The 15820-nt window shown below is 43.6% G+C and overlaps 1 protein-coding gene across 1 annotated transcript; it reads left to right on the top strand.

Annotated features, from left to right (window-relative positions):
• The first annotated feature begins 10247 nt into the window (after positions 1-10247).
• On the top strand, positions 10248-11643 carry SNRPF (small nuclear ribonucleoprotein polypeptide F). Its single transcript, XM_074901475.1, has 4 exons — positions 10248-10368; positions 10511-10636; positions 10890-10954; positions 11525-11643. Exons 1-4 carry the CDS (start codon positions 10366-10368, stop codon positions 11589-11591), a joined length of 261 nt encoding a protein of 86 aa, XP_074757576.1. The 5' UTR covers positions 10248-10365; the 3' UTR covers positions 11592-11643.
• Positions 11644-15820: the final 4177 nt, after the last annotated feature.

Here is a 15820-nt window from a genome sequence, read left to right as displayed (position 1 = left end):
ACTTATACAGAGTACAGTAAATGGCTACATAAATGCATAAGGAATGAAATAAATATGCTTTGTTCAAATGTGGTGACCTTTCTGAGACAAAGATGATAAGAGAATAAAGTTTCTTTCTGTTTCCTCTTGTATTTATCATGCAGCAAGTCAATGTTCCCTCATGAAATACAGTAATTATGATAAAAAATAAACTGAAGTGAACTTCTTCACTTCACACTTCAACAATCTTCCAGCCATACAGACGCATTCATGCATGTATGGCTGTCATTTCCAATCCAGACAATTTTTGATAAGCTTTAGCTATTCTGAGGTGCTGCCAGTTTGAGTGACAACCTTGATACCTGCAACTAAACGGTTAATCTGTTCACCATTGTGAATGTAATCAGTGCTCTCAGACACAGCAGAATCCCACATTTTTCTGATCTTTGAAATAAAATGGTTGTTAGTAAATAATATAGAGTATATATACATATAACATGTAGCACATGAAAATAATATGCATGGTATTGTCTGCGCTGTTGTGTGTTATCACGTGTATATATATATATATGAGTATATATGTATATACTCATATATACATATGAGTATTAAACTAGAGAAAATATGGAAAGTTAAACTTATTCTAAAATGATATAAAATGGATTTGCCTTTGCTATAAATAAAAAAAAAATAATTAAGCGATAATCTGCATTGCAACAGCATTTCAGATGTACAGCTTGGGTCCAAGTCATGTGTGCTCTATGACTTTTTAGTATAATTTAGCATCCATTTCCCATGGAACTCAGGGGCATTGTGCCCTTGAAAGTGTAGTCATTACTTCCATCCTGCTGCTATTTAAACACAGTTTGAGATGATGTGTACTTCCAAATGTGAATAAAGCAAAACCAGTGAAGGCAAAGGTTATGTAGGCAAAGGGTATTCAATTTCCCTCATTTGCTAAAGATATTAGAGCTCTGATCAATGTGCTTAACTTGCACCTTTTAGCCCATTATTTGAGGCTGGAGTCAACTTGGCAACATCATAAAGGTTGTATTTTTCATTTGTATAAGCTATGATATACTCATATATTTGCTCAGCCTCAGAAACACTGGTGTGCAGTATTTTCCATCTATACTAATTTACTGATGTTGACTACTCAGGGGAAAAAAAAATCCAATTTCATGCAAATGAACTTTTTACTTTCAGAATAAACTCCATGAAATTCTGCCAAGTTTAGCACTGCAAGCAACTGATCCATAAATAGAACCTATTGTAAGAATAGCAGATTAGAGGAATGGAGATCAGTTAGATATAACCTCAAAGATACCTCACAAAATACAGGTTCTTAAGTCTGGTAAGTGTTGCTCTCCAGACACCATAAAAAGTAGAGCTGTATTATAAAGGTCATTGTCAACATGGTCTGTGGAAACTCCTTCCACAAACCTAAATTCAGCTAGTTATTAAATGGTGAACAAGTAACATGGCAGTCAGATTTCCAGCCACTCTTATCTTCTGGATGGGTAAAGTATCTGCTGGGGTCTTATAGTGGGAGCTGGTGTCTCAGAAGCACTGTCACCCACCGCCATGACCATGCTTCTCCTTGGACAGCCCAGTTCAGAGGGGCATGGGAATTGCCATCCACTTGACTCTATCCTGAATTATCTTATCAATTGCTTAATATAAAGTCATACCTCCATTAAAATTCTTGGGGTCTCAACATGATAGTACTGTGAATTAAACTGAAACAAGACTGTTTAGCTGTGGCTTTGATGTCTGTTGTTAAATAAATCATCAATTGTACCATTTAATGCTCTAGCTCTCCCAGAGATAAAAAATGAAAAGAGCTTCTTCCTGAGCATTTAAAGCAAGAACCCACAAAACCACAGATGAGCTGAAGTGTTTCATGTCCAATTTACAGAAGCCTGTAAATTCATGAAGTGTCACAGGTATGGACTAGCCCTTTTCTCCATCTAATTACGTATCTTTTACAATCTGTCAAAACAAGTAGTCACTTGCCTTACATAAAGCATCATATGAAAGGAACATCAGTATCAGTCCATTGCAACCTACAACTGACCAAACAACCTTTAGGACAATTTTAGAAATACAACATTTGACAGAAAATACTCAACATTGTTCATGGATATGCTAGATCTTTGTTTATTGTTTAGCAAAAAAATGGTACAATAGTTTCATATCTAAGATAGCATTTATTGTATCAAATCCATATTAAATACATCTGTTTATTAAGCAATGTTGGCAATCCTATTATTAAGATTTCACTGTTTTCCATTCTAAGCTCCTCTTTCTTTGTGGCTTATAACTTTGGCAGCCTTTAAGTGTTTGTATAAACATTTACAGGAGGCAGATATCTAGAAAAGCTTTTCTGAAAGCAGGAAATATCTGCACCAAGCTGATATTCTTCAAGAAAATTCCAGCCAAGAAGGTAATTTCCAAGAATGGTGCTTGGAAAAAAAATAGGTTCCTTTTCCCTTATTTAAAAAAAACCCAAAAACATCTTTCTTCTGGAAAGATTATAAAGAGCTTTGGAGCAAAGGCTTGATTGTCACAATAAATGATCTTTGTTAAGGGTACATCTTTTGCTGCACTTGTGAAATGTGGCCATAGTCTAACCCTTGAACATATCCCAATCCTCCAAATTATCACAGTTTGCACGTGCTGGTCAGAGCAAGCCAGCTCAGAAACCAGAATATGCTTGTTGGCAGAGAAGCAGGTTTTTTCAGTTGCTTGTATTATTACTCAAACTAGATTAAGTATCTCTCTCCTGTATTGCAGTAAACAATATGGTCAGGGCCTGGTCTCTTCACTTGCCTGGTCAGTAGTGTGTTTGTTACTGCATTCTGCGGCAGAAGAGTGGATCCTCTATTGACCATCTCTGGGTCCTATTACAGGAATATGCTCCCCTTACCTACTTGGCCCTTCCTGTTACCTGCAGCGTAAATTGCCCCAGAGAAGACACTGCTCTGGAAAAGGAAGGCACCAAACCCATGTAAATGCCTCTAAGACATGCTACGCTGTTGAGGCCACCCGTGCCAAGTGTAGACAGTGGCTGCTATAAAAGACTGTAAAGAACAGAAAAGTACCCAAAGGGAGCAGTGTGGCAGCGGGGCCAGGTCACCTAGGGCATACAAGGAGCATCACGAATTGTCAGTGCACCATCAGGAGCACTGAAATGGCTCCTGTGGCTCTCCAGGCTCTTGGTGCCCAAGCGGGGAAGCCCAGGGCACATCAGCTGCCTCTTCAGAAACACCTGCTGGGAAGAGAAGCCAGCTCCCAATCTGTGCGCATCAGAAAAAACTTTGTAACAGTTCTGTAAGTGACCTAACAGAGCATTCAGCAAAATGCCAAACTAAATGACAACTTAAAAGCATTACAGAAAGCACTTGTGACAAGGGAACACCAGCACATCAGTGACCTCCTGGCTAGAAGTGAACCAGGTAGAGCTGGTCTCTGTGAGCACTGCTGCTGTTGACACAATGATGTGGAAACTTTGCTAGCCAAACCTCTAATGTACTGAACTCTTGAAGCATTCTGAAGAAAGGTGTTCTTGTGGTGTACCCAGAACATACAGCTGGGCACTGCCCCAAGAAGTATGAAAGTCAGGGCACTGGTAAATAGGGGAAGGTTGGCATAAGCCCAGCATAAACAGCTTTAGCCATGTTCTCTCTCCTGGATTTGCATCAAATGATGTGCGTTGAACCACGGGATTCTAAGTTACTTCTGCCCTGACCATGCTTCAGTCTTCTGTGCTGTCTGCCTTGGGCATCGGGCCCTAATTCACTGACCATCCCTACGGTTAATTCCTGGTCCCTGTAACCCTTCCTACCTTGGGTAGGTTAAGCCTATGGGGTTTGTGGGGTCTGAGAAAAGCTTGCTCACCTACTCAGGCTTGGACTCCTGCCTGTTTCAGGCATGCAGTGAGATGCTCTGAGGTTCTGGTAGCTGACCAGAAACTGGCTGCATGAAAGCTTCTCCTCCACTCCACTCCATGAGGAACGTTGTACACATATGTTTGACTTTACAGCGGACCCTCACCACTCCCTAGCCCTGGAGTGGCCATGACAAAAGGACCGCCAGTTTAGTGGAGAGGCAGAAGTCACTGGTCTCAGATGCAGGGCAGTGACTGCTGCATCCCAGCTGAGATGTGAGCCCTGGGCTCAGGTTCAAGTCAAACATGAAATGCAGACATCACCTCTGGAACATTTTCAGAGCACGGGGGTTTGGGGATTTTTCCTGTCTGCAGACCCTTCCTGAAAATGAGACTTTCTGGCCCAGCTGCCCCAGGACCAACTCTGATTCCCCTGGGAGAGGTGCAAATAGCAAACAGCCCAGCAGACTTTTCAGAGGCTCCAACTTCAGATCACTCTTCCCTTTGGCTATCACAAGAATAGATGTATCCAGCCAAATTAATAAAATCACAGCACATTAAAGCTTCACAGTGTAATATGTCCCTAGAGCTGCCAGTCACCCTCGATGACTCATGGGTTTCTTAGGGACCCAGGCTTCTACTTCTCTGCCTCGTCTCTTCAGAATATTGCTTGGGCTCAGACAGAGTTTTCTAAGAAGTTCAGGAATCCTGGATTTAACTCCTTCTTTTAACACAGCAGCATTTATCTCTTTTACTTTATCCTCTGCAGCTAGTTTCTGTCTGTTCTTTCTCTGAAATTATGAGGGAACCTCTTGTACAACGTCTAGTCTCTCTTGACCAGTGTCCCCTGGTGACCCATGTACCCACTCAATTGCCCAGATGCCTAAACATTCCTTCCTCTTCTCTCCCCCCACAAAATTCACTGTTAAAAATTGCTTTCCTCTGTTTGTCAGGATAACTGTTTGTCCAAGAGGGCTTCAGCATGAATAAAGGATCATTAAGGTTTAGAAACTATTGTTAGCTTTGTACCACCACCACTGGAATTTCAGTCACAGCTGGAGGTAAAAGGACAAGAGAAGCAGCAGACAAGCTCCTCTGTTAAAATACAGCTTGCCACCTAACAGAGAGCCTCCAACACCAGCCAGACTTTCTGAGCTCTGCTCAGACAGGTTTCTCAAAACACTATTACACAGCTATTAGTTTCCATTAAGATGTTTGTGTGAAAGCACAGTTTCCAAATTCCTTCTGCACAATGCTTGATCCTCCCCACTTTTTGACACACACAAGAATGTCATTTTATTATTTATACAGATCACTTTGTTTTCCTCAGCACATAATTTCAATTCCAATTCATTAATGTCAAAGGACAAAAGAAACAACATCACATAAAGCAACAAAAGTTTGCCAAAAGCAGAAGATAACAGCTGATAATTAAGGAAGTCCCATTATTTCTTGGCAAAGGAGCCTGTGTTTACAGAGACACATTCTTAAAGGGCCTCTCTTTAGTGTAGCTGCATAATTTGCATGAATACTATTTGCACAGATAAATAAAGGTTTTCAATATGCATAAAAGGAGGCTTTAATGTTCCTGTAATTTCTGTACAATAGCCATCCCATGCTCCTTCTCACTGGCACAGCCCCAGCCTGGTGACAGGTTCACAGCAGAGCCACTCTGGCAAACCTCCATGGCAGAGGCAAAAAATTGTGGTGACTCCATCAAGATCTGGGGGCTTTAGTTAGCACACACCTGTCACCCCCCAAATCTCATTTCATACTGACACAACTCTGCAGTAAAAAGGCATTGTGTTGATCTGAAACTGCACATAAATCCTCTACCCAAGAAGAAACCCTCCATTTCCATCTTCCCAGGCTCAACTCTGCCTTCTGCCCTGGGATTCCTTCATAGCAAGATCTCTGCTCGCTGGGCAAGTCCACCCCAAACAGACTTTTGCATCTCACTTGTGCTTCCTCACATTAGTATGCCAGGTACTACCGGGAGATGGCAATTCTCTTTTTTTTTTTTTTTTTTTGTGGTTCCCCTGTGCTCTTCCCTTCAGCTGTTTCCAAGAGTTATTCCGCAAGACTGAGCATCTATTCTAGGCTACAGCCTTACACTGAGATGAAAACATGGCAGCATGTGGAAGGAGACATGTTACTTGGATCAAACCTGAAACAGGCTAACCAGTTTTGTGGCTCCTAGCATTTGGATTCTGTATACCCACCCCTATAGCACAGCTCGGCTTTGGTTTGGTTGATGAGGATCTCAGAGAGAAATTACAGAACCCCCATTCTTCTGAAGCCCGATGTCACCCACTACCTACTGGATCCCAGTCCTGATCCATGGTGGAGGTCTGTGATGGATGGTTATTACCTCATTCGTGGAGATTTGATCAAAGATGGTGTTATTAAAGTCACAAATCATCAATAGAGAGGAAAGAAGTTTTACTGGCAGAGTTCCCTGTGCAAATACTGCTTGAACAGAAACTGTTTTATTCTGGCAAAGCCCCAGAAGGTCAAGATTATATCCTATGTGAGGGCTGTCAACAATCCACACATACTGCCACAGCAGTTCCCAAGTGACCAAGAGCTGATAACTGATAAAGATTTTTTTTCACATACAAAAAATTTATATTTCTACTGAAAAAGATTTTTAGACAAAACTTCATCAGATACTTTCTACAGAAAATTTGTGGGCAAGAGTAAATTCTCCATTGCAGTATGAATTATAATTGCAAATCTTCCACTATGCCTATTGCTGAAGGAAAAATAAATTTATTTCATGGCAAGATTTGGCCTGAGTCCTAGATACACTCCACATTTTAGCAGTATTGATACAGCAGCAAAACTCTCCAAGGGTGCACACAGCCTCAAAATCCTTCTGGGTCCGTAAGAGTCATAACCACTGCATCCCCCAGTAGAAGAGAGCTTCTCAGAAATTAGCTCCTGGTCTGCACAAGGCTACTGAACAACTGTCTAGCTTAGACCAAGGCATCATATCACCAAATATTTTTAAGAACCAGACACTGCGGTCTGGGAGCCTGGCAAGGGGGAGGAAGGAGGGTGGTACATCTTCACCTGTGACAGGTCTGTATGGGGAGAGCAGCAGGTTCCTACATGGCTTTGTCAATTATGAACCCAACAGAACCAGAAGCTGAGGTTCATCCATTGCATAGCAGGTCTAACTCTGTGCTACTACCCTGGATGCAACCCTGGATTTTGATGCAAACCTGTCCTTTGAAGATATTGTCTCCTGGTGGAGCTTCTTGTTTTGTTGACTCAGCTCTCCCCACTCTTAATTCTTGGCTGTGCTCTACACAGCTGCTTTAAGTTCTCCGACTGCAACCAGTGCCCACCTCATGGTGTCTTCGGTGTGATGGCAAAGTTGCTGGTGCTACTACTCTGGTGGAGATGAACTGTGTGGTATCAGAAATAACTTGCTTAACGTGGGAGAAAAGCGCAGCAGAGCAAAACCCCATTTACACCTATATATTTCTAGGAAAAGGTGTGGGATGGTCACTAAATGTGCAGCCCAGAAGCTGAAACATGGGGCAGCTCTGAGTTTCCCTAAGAAACGGGTTTATGGCAGGCAGAAGGGGCTTACTGCTGAGAGTTCCTGTCTCGGCAACTCAGTTCAATCAGGAAACATTTCTGGGCAGCTCAGCTTTCTCAGCGATGTGAGGGTACAGGGGCTAGCCCTCTCTGCCTGGCATTATGGTGTGTTAATGATGTCAGTGAGCATTTGCACTTACACAGATAACACCACCTAATGAGTCCCTCCACCAGAAATGCTGCTGCCATTCGATGTCCAGCTGCTTAACGTGTTTTCTTAGGAACAGAGTGTAGGCAGTCATGCTAAATTCCCACCCCTGAGCTGTAAGAGAAAATCCTATCCATCCACCCAAGATCTAAGGTTTGTATTAATCTACGACAGAAACCCTTTCCTGCTCATTTCCTGTTGAGCAGCAGCCTAAATACCTTGGCCCAAAGGCAGAAAAGAATGCAAACGATTACTTCCCCTATTACAGTGGGAAATACAAAGAGGACAAAAGGTGAACTTCACCCCTGTGCTGAAGGTCAGGAGAAGACCCACGTAAGCAAACTGAGTCAGAATGATTCAGTCAACAAAGTAAACAGCAAATTCCTCACAGGAGGAAAAAAAAAGCAAAGGCTATTTTGTTTCCTGATTAACCAAGTTATCCAGTTAACTACATCAGATGTAGTCACGCATTCTGTGCTTTCAGTACTCCCTCCTACCCTACCACCACACAAAATCGCTGCAGACCCAGTCTACAGCTGATGAGATTATTGACGCATGAATTCATGCACTGATTATGAAACTGGAAGTCAAGCTCTCCTGCTCTCTGACTTCTATGCTGACATCTATGACCCTGGGAAATTCTTCTGGTTTTTAAAAATTTTATAACAACAGGGCTGGAATATTTACTCATCTGTCAGAGAAACAGAGTGTATGCAATTGCTGAATGTAACTGCTCCTGCATTTCTTGATACACAAAAAGTTTTCCCAATGTGAGTAGAAGACATTATGATCAAAGTTGGTTCAACAGGTAAAAATAAGAAGTTCTGTTTACAGATAACATACCAATCCTGTTACATTACCATTCACAGATGTACATATTTAGCATTGGCAATTGTCAGAAAAGTGCAAAAATTGTTTCCACAGTATGATTTTATCCAAGACACTCACGCTATGCTCGTTGCATTCTGCCACATTGTACATGTTATCACTTGAAATCAGCTATTCCTTACTCCAAATGGCATGAAAGATTTTGCTAGATATACCATTTGCCATTGTGTTCATGCCTTTCCTATATAGCCTCAACACAGACTTCCTTACAGAAATCTTACAACTTAGTTACTCTTTCAGCTGGCCCATAGTGAGTCTCACTGCCAGGAGACTATTACCATAATTTTGAGGTTGCCTCTGTTGTCCATCCAATACACCCTAAAAGAAAATCACACTCATTTCTAATGATCATGGAAACAAGTATCTGAGGGCACTTTTGATACATGCTGGTTGAAAAGAATTAAAATTCCAACTCTTATTCACTCCTACACATCCATAAAGGTATCACAACCACTGCATGTGAAGACAGTGTGGGTCTGGAGAAGGTAGGTTGTTGAGTTGACAGCATTAAACACTCAGATTTAATCAGGTTTTGCTTTAACATTAGGGCACTAGACTGAACTTTGGAAGGTAAAGCGCACGGAAACATGTAATAGTTCTGTTACAGAAAGGTTAGCCCTTTATATATGTTTTACACATTCAGCATCTAAAGATGAAGGGAATATGCTGTATGCAGGAACACAGACGTTGTGCATTTGATGACTTCAGACATAGAGTAGTACAAGACATTAGCATAGACGTGACAAATGAGTAAACAGTACAAACGCTGGCTCAACGTATTTGCCTGTCAAAGAGTCACAAATTATAGCCAGAGCAGAACTGATGTTTCATGAGTGTGAACACAGGCTACTGCTCCCCACAGCTAAGAAAAGCTCTGGCAACTTTTTCACCTGGGACTCAACTGAGACTGAGCAGAGCACTTGACCATTGGCAAGGACATCACTCACTCATCCTTTACGTTCTCGGATTTTCTATCCGTGCATGCGAAGAACCAGAAACGCGCCGGCCTGTAAATTTATTCGTGTAGACGAAGCGATGTCGCCCCGCTTTCGCGGCCGGCAAGGCTCGCAGGTAACAGCAGCACAGGAGCGTCAGACGCCTCCCGTTACGCGCCGCGGCCGCCGCACAGGCTGAGCGCTGCCCCCGCGCGGAGAGACTGGGGGGAGCGGCGGGGCCGCCCGCTGCCGCCGAGCCGCCCGCTGCCCTCTAGGCTGCTGCAGCTCCGCGTGAAAAGCAACCGACGCCCCGCTGGGAAGGGCACGCACACACTCGGCTGCTCAGAAGCCGGGAGGGCAGCTGCTGCTCCGACCGCCCGGCTTCCAAGGCAAAATGAGGTTACTGCTGGCCTGAGCGGGGCAAAACCGGCCCCCTAGGACCTGCGGGGCCGTGCCGGGCCGTGCCGAAGAGATCACAAGCCGGGAGGGAAGGGCCTTAGGGGCCTGCAGTTCGCAGGAAAGCGCCGGCCTCCCGCCGCCCGGCTCCCCCGCCCGGGGATAGCGGCCCGAGGCGCCCGGCAGCCGAACGGCGCTGCCCCCGCCCCTGCAAGCGCGGAGGACCTGGCAGCGGCAGCGATTGGCCAGAAAGCGGGGGAGGAGGGCGGTCAGCCCAGCCAATGAGAAAGGCCCGGGGCGCCGCCGAGCCAATGGGCAGCCCCGCCCTTCACTTGGCGCGTGAGGGCGCCCCAGCCTATGGGGAGTGCGGCGCGGCGGGGTGAAGGGTCAGAGGTGGGGCGGCGCTCCCGGAAGCGGAAGCCGCAGCGGCGCTGCCTCCCATTCTCTCGCAGCCCGCGGCGGCACGAGGGGTTCCCGCGTGGGCCTGTGTTTGTCGGGCAGCTGCCGCGCGCCGCGTCGCCATGGTGAGAGCGGCGTCCGCGCCGCGCGCGGGAGCGGGAGGCGGGGAGGGGGGGCGGGAGGGGCGCGCGGGCAGCAGGAGCGCGGCCGTTAACGGTCCGGAGGGGGCGGGGCGGGGCGGCACTGACCGGCTGCTCTCCCCGGCAGAGCCTGCCCCTCAACCCCAAGCCCTTCCTGAACGGGCTGACGGGGAAGCCGGTGATGGTGAAGCTGAAGTGGGGGATGGAGTACAAGGGCTACCTGGTCTCCGTCGACGGCTACATGAACATGCAGGTGAGGGCCGGGCTCGGCGGCGGAGGGGCAGGAGCCGCGCCTGGGCCGGCGGTGGCGCTGGGCCTCGGCCCGGGGGGCGGCGGACGAAGCGGGGCGCTTCTAAGCCGTGCCTTGTTGGTGGGCTCTGTGTCGGGTGGGAGCGGGGTCGCTCGGGCTCCCCCGTTCGCTGTAGCCGGGTTGCGGGGAAAACCCCGGTGTGCTTTGAGAAGCTTCTGTTAGAAATATTCTGAGGCTTGCTGGTTTCTTTCTCCAGCTTGCAAACACAGAGGAGTATATAGACGGTGCGTTGTCTGGACATCTGGGTGAAGTTTTGATAAGGTAATGAGGATATTTATGGCAAAGGCAGGGTTTCTTGAAATCTTGCTATTACTTCATTAAAACTTGTATTGCTAGGTGCATTACTGCATTTCTTGTCTAACTGACATGCTAAATGTTAACGTAACGCTTATGTGAAGGCTGTGAGGGGGGTAAACATGAATTTTGAAATATTTGTGAAGTGGTATTGACAACCTCTTCTCCAGGTAACTAAATACCTTTTCCAGATTATTGTACATCTATTAATCTCTTGGCATTAGTAGAGTATATTAATGGTTTCCTACTGAAAGCATTTTGCGTGCTTGGAAATTAAACTTGACCGGAACTGTTAACCTAAGAGTAAAAATTTCTTGTACAGCATTGTCAACCAGTTACTGCTGTTATAAACTTGATGCTTTTGCAGTTGTTATGAACTCTGTGGAAAGCTGTACAAGGTCAACAGCAGCAATTTGTTATGCAGAATTTGTCTTTTGCAAGGCTACGCTCCAGCAGAGAAATGCTTAAAGTAGTCTATATAAGGGGTGGAAAATTAAAACACTTATAGTTAAGGGAGTTCTTTGTTTCTATTTGCAGGTGCAATAATGTCTTGTACATCAGAGGTGTGGAAGAAGAGGAAGAAGATGGAGAAATGAGAGAATAGGTGTTTTGTATATCTGGAAATAAACCTTTTTCTTTTTTTTGTTTTTCTATAATTTTGTAGTTATGTATTTACTTTTTCATTTTATTTTAATATGGGGAAAGTTAACTCTTGAAAAGTCTTTTTAAGTCTTAAGACTAACCTTTATTGGCGTCTAAAAAACTAATGTTGGAGGAATAGGCAATTATTTCAATTTAAAACTGAAAATATTAGAATGAAAAGTGAATATTTAAAACCAAAAAAACCCAACCACCCACAACTTTTAAGTATTACCAGTGTCAACAAATGCTGTAACTGTCAAGGGAAATACCTGAATTTAAGTGATTCATGGAATAAATTAAATCTTCAAAGTTGTGTATACCAGAAGAAAATAGATGGTTCATCCATGTATCAGGTCAGTTTAGCATCAGTGTCAGTACTCTGCCATTAGGTAGTTATGCTGAATGCAGACTAGCGTATAAGAGAAAGTGAAGAAGTTTTCATCACCTGTATGTGACACTTGTGTTACTCGAAGCTGCGCTGCCGAGTAGATTGATGGAGCTGCAGGAATAGCCTTTTCGCTCCATAATGGTAATATGGGGTGTGGAATGAGCAACAGAAAAACTTTTAAAATATCAGCAGACAGCTGATGATTTGGTAATGATTCCTTCAGCTCTGAAGTGGTGAATTAAAGAGGATGCAGCTATAATGCTTTGTAGCCTTATTTCAGTAGAAACTACGTTTCACCTCTCCGTGAAAATCTTCTGTATTTACAAGAACCTCATTCTTAGCTGTCTTCTCCACTTTAACAGCTGAAGACTTTGAACAAAATACCGGTTATTTTCCTATGTGAAATATAGGAAAATATGGCAGTCTACATGTTTTACAGCCTGTATGTAGTTACTGTTTAAATACACTTAATCTTTAAATCTGGTCATAATATTTGGAAATAGTCATGAAGACCTCACAGCAGGTGAGATGTGGAGCTCTGTTATACCCCAGTGTCTGCTGCTTTGAGTCATGAAGCTTGAAGTGTGGCTGTACAGTTGTTATTAAGAAATGACAAATTTGCATTGACTTTGTAGACAATATCCACACAAACAAAAGCCTCCTGGCAGCTATACTGCACAATATATACACTGTGCAATAGGAGTGTACTTTCCCAGTCTCTGTCATAAAAAGAAAGTCTTTGTTACCAGGCATCTGGAATGTTAAGTTCTGCAGGAGCACAACAACCATGTTTTTGGATGTTTACTCTTAAACTTTGAGGTTAACAATGTCCTGTACCTATCAGCATTTCTTAATGAAGGGCCATTGCTTTGTCAGTGCTGCCAGGCTGAGACTCCCTGTTGGAGGCTCTGATGGAGCTATGAGTTGCTACTGGTAAGAGGTGGTTTGGAGGGGCATCCTGCAGACCAGAACCCAGACAGCTAGAGGTACGCTTCATGAACCTAAGTTAAAACCGATGTGTTACTTTAACCCTTTTCTCATCAGTGGTCATTTACCATAATGCTGCTGTCAAATACAGAAGTATTACCACTGTTTTACACATGCTGAAAATAGAATTCTTTTATCCCTCTTTGATCCCAATTGGGGAGCTTCACAACAGATAAAAATTCCTTTGGTCCTCTGCTGGGTCTGCCTTAGACATGGTCATAGGGTGGAAAAGGGAGAGGGAGGGACCCCGTTCTGCTCTTTGCAGACTCCAGCCCCTTCCCTGACCGGATTCCTACAGGCACATTGCACTGAAGCCCAAGATGGTACGGGAAAAGGTTTTCTGGAAGCCTTCAACATGCACCAGGTTGTGTCATGGGCTTACTTGGTTTGTGTAAGGAGAGGAGCTATGTGATGGTGAGCTATTTAGGGAATAAAACCAACAACATATGGCCAGCTTCTCAACTTAGGTTTAAACACCACAGAGCACTGGGTATGAGCTTTGAGTAAACCACTCGAAGCAGAGGGTGATGGGGGTGCTGCCACTGGTGTCCCAGAGGCACCGTGGGTTGCTCAGCACCAGCCCCATCTCTGCATCATCCCCAGTAGCAGTTCAGTGCAAGGGTGTTTGAAATCTGGTATTGCCATGGAGGCAATATGAACTCAATCTCAAACCTCAGTATGCTCACAAATGAGTTTATCTTTCAGATTTAACACCGTTGTCACCTATAGAAAACCATCAGTGGTTTGAGCTGTTTAAAGTGAAAATCTTAAGAGACAAGTCAGTCATGAGTGCAGTTCCACAAAAACTCAGCTAGTGCTGGTTATTTAACAGTAAGTGGTAAATACCCATAGAAGGAAGAAATTCTTTACTACGAGCATGGTGAGACACTGGACCAGGTTTCCCAGAAGCTGTGGATGCCCCTCCCTGGCAGTGTTCAAGGCCAGGTTGGACAGGGCTTTGAGCAACCTGGTCTAGTGGAAGGTGTCCCTGCCCATGGCAGGGGGGTTGGAACGAGGTGATCTTTGAAGGTCCCTTCCAGCCCAAACCATTCTGTGATTTATTCTATGAAATGACCCCACAGAAGTCCCTGCATGCAGATCTCAGCTCTTTCTACCTGGCCACCAAATGTGGTAGAACCCTGCAAGTGCTCTGGCTTTCATTTGTTTTCATACTAAAATTAGAGGTTTCTTTAGTAGCAGACTATAGATGCTGTAGTGTACAGACAGGAAGAAAAATTATAGTTTATCACAAATTCTAGCAGTCCTTGAAGGTAGATACAGTTCCAAATATTTTTTTTTCACCATCCTCTGAAGGACAAACTGTGGAAAGAAAGAAATCTGTGCAGACTGCTGTGTTTTTAAAAGGCCCAGTAAAATCAGTAACTTTCTAGGGGGAGACAGTGTTCTGAACAAAGACCTTGGCCTTAAAACATAGATGAAAAAAGTCAAAATTCTGTGAGAATCTAGGCAAAGATCAATAATATCAAAGGAAAGACAAGTGGACTTTCATCTTGCAAAAGCAAAAGCCCAGTCAGAACTAGGAAAACAAATATATTCTCCTGTAATATCTCCTTTCAAAGACTGAGATCACTTACTTTACAGAGCCTTGAGTTTTCATTCTTAATGAAAATGTACTCCTTTCATGTAGCTTCAAACTCTTGGGATTTTTTTGTTATGCATCTACAGGGTTTTTTTTGATAGATACATTCATTAGACTTCAAACTCAGAAAGATGCTTTTATTTTTGCATAGCACTAGGGATCAAACACACTGACTAAATATCTTGGTGTATAACTTCATAGCTAATCTTAGTTCTTATGCCCACACACTGCAAAGATGGATGCATGTGTTTATCTTTGCTACCATGAAGTGTTCCTTTCATTTCAATGGGAGAAACCATGCAGGTGTAGTTAGATAAAGACTTACACATGTGCTTAATTCAGATTTTGGTCCTAAATGGTGTGAAAATAATTGCAATACAGATGAGGTAAGGTACTCTGAGTATAGCAATGTAACTGGAGCTGGTCCTTAGTTGGTATGGAGTAAGCCCCATGAGTATAAACAGATGTTTCCTTTCTTCTGAAGCAAGTCCAAAAGGCAGAAGACTTGCAACCATTCACTTATATATCTATTAAAGATACAAATAAGAGGGCTCATGATTTTACTTTTGAATTATAAGGTACAAAAAGTAAATAAAAATTTAAATGCTTTCATGTGTTAAATTGTTCAAATTGTTTGTAGGATAAAAGAAATCAGAGACAAAGTGGTAGGACACTCCATCAGCAAAAGATTATACCCTGCAAAACTACTTACTAAATATGGTAAGTTACATAGTCAAGAACAGCCTAGAAAGGCTTACAGCAAGACAGGAGACATATGACACGTAGTTTTGAGCATATTTTTTTGTGTTACTCATTTGAGTATAGGTTGTTTGCTATTTATTTTTTACTTTGAAACCCTCCCATTTCTAGGAGTAGCCAAAAAAAGAGTACACAACCTAGCTAAGAAGACCCTGAATTCTTATTGTTGCTAGGAGACAAAATGCTGTGAATTCTGTCTTGTGCAGATCCCTGTCTGCAAAGAATTATGAGCTTTGGCCATAAGGCCAGATGTTGGCATGATACCAGTTCCTGTGTCTGGATGTGTCCATATCCTCACTCCCAGCAGGACACAGGTGCACACAAACTCATTTTTCCCTTAGCTGCAGCTTTTGTGAAAAGGAAACCTAGGTGTAGAGGTTGGAAAGGTTTCACTATGATCAGAGAGAACCATTCCTGCTGAGTTAGGTCCCCTGGGGCAGATCAGTGTTTCCCCAAA

Source organism: Athene noctua, chromosome 3, assembly GCF_965140245.1.
Source record: "Athene noctua chromosome 3, bAthNoc1.hap1.1, whole genome shotgun sequence".
In the NCBI taxonomy this organism is placed as follows: Eukaryota; Metazoa; Chordata; class Aves; order Strigiformes; family Strigidae; genus Athene; species Athene noctua.
The sequence above is the reverse complement of the archived record's forward strand: the minus strand, read 5'-3'. Positions and strand labels throughout refer to the sequence as shown.

Bases quoted from the DNA above. Each gene is read 5' to 3' on its own strand.
- SNRPF (XM_074901475.1), top strand. The intron at 10,637-10,889 runs GTGAGGGCCGGG...TTCTTTCTCCAG, and splicing joins ACGGCTACATGAACATGCAG to CTTGCAAACACAGAGGAGTA. The intron at 10,955-11,524 runs GTAATGAGGATA...TTCTATTTGCAG, and splicing joins CTGGGTGAAGTTTTGATAAG to GTGCAATAATGTCTTGTACA.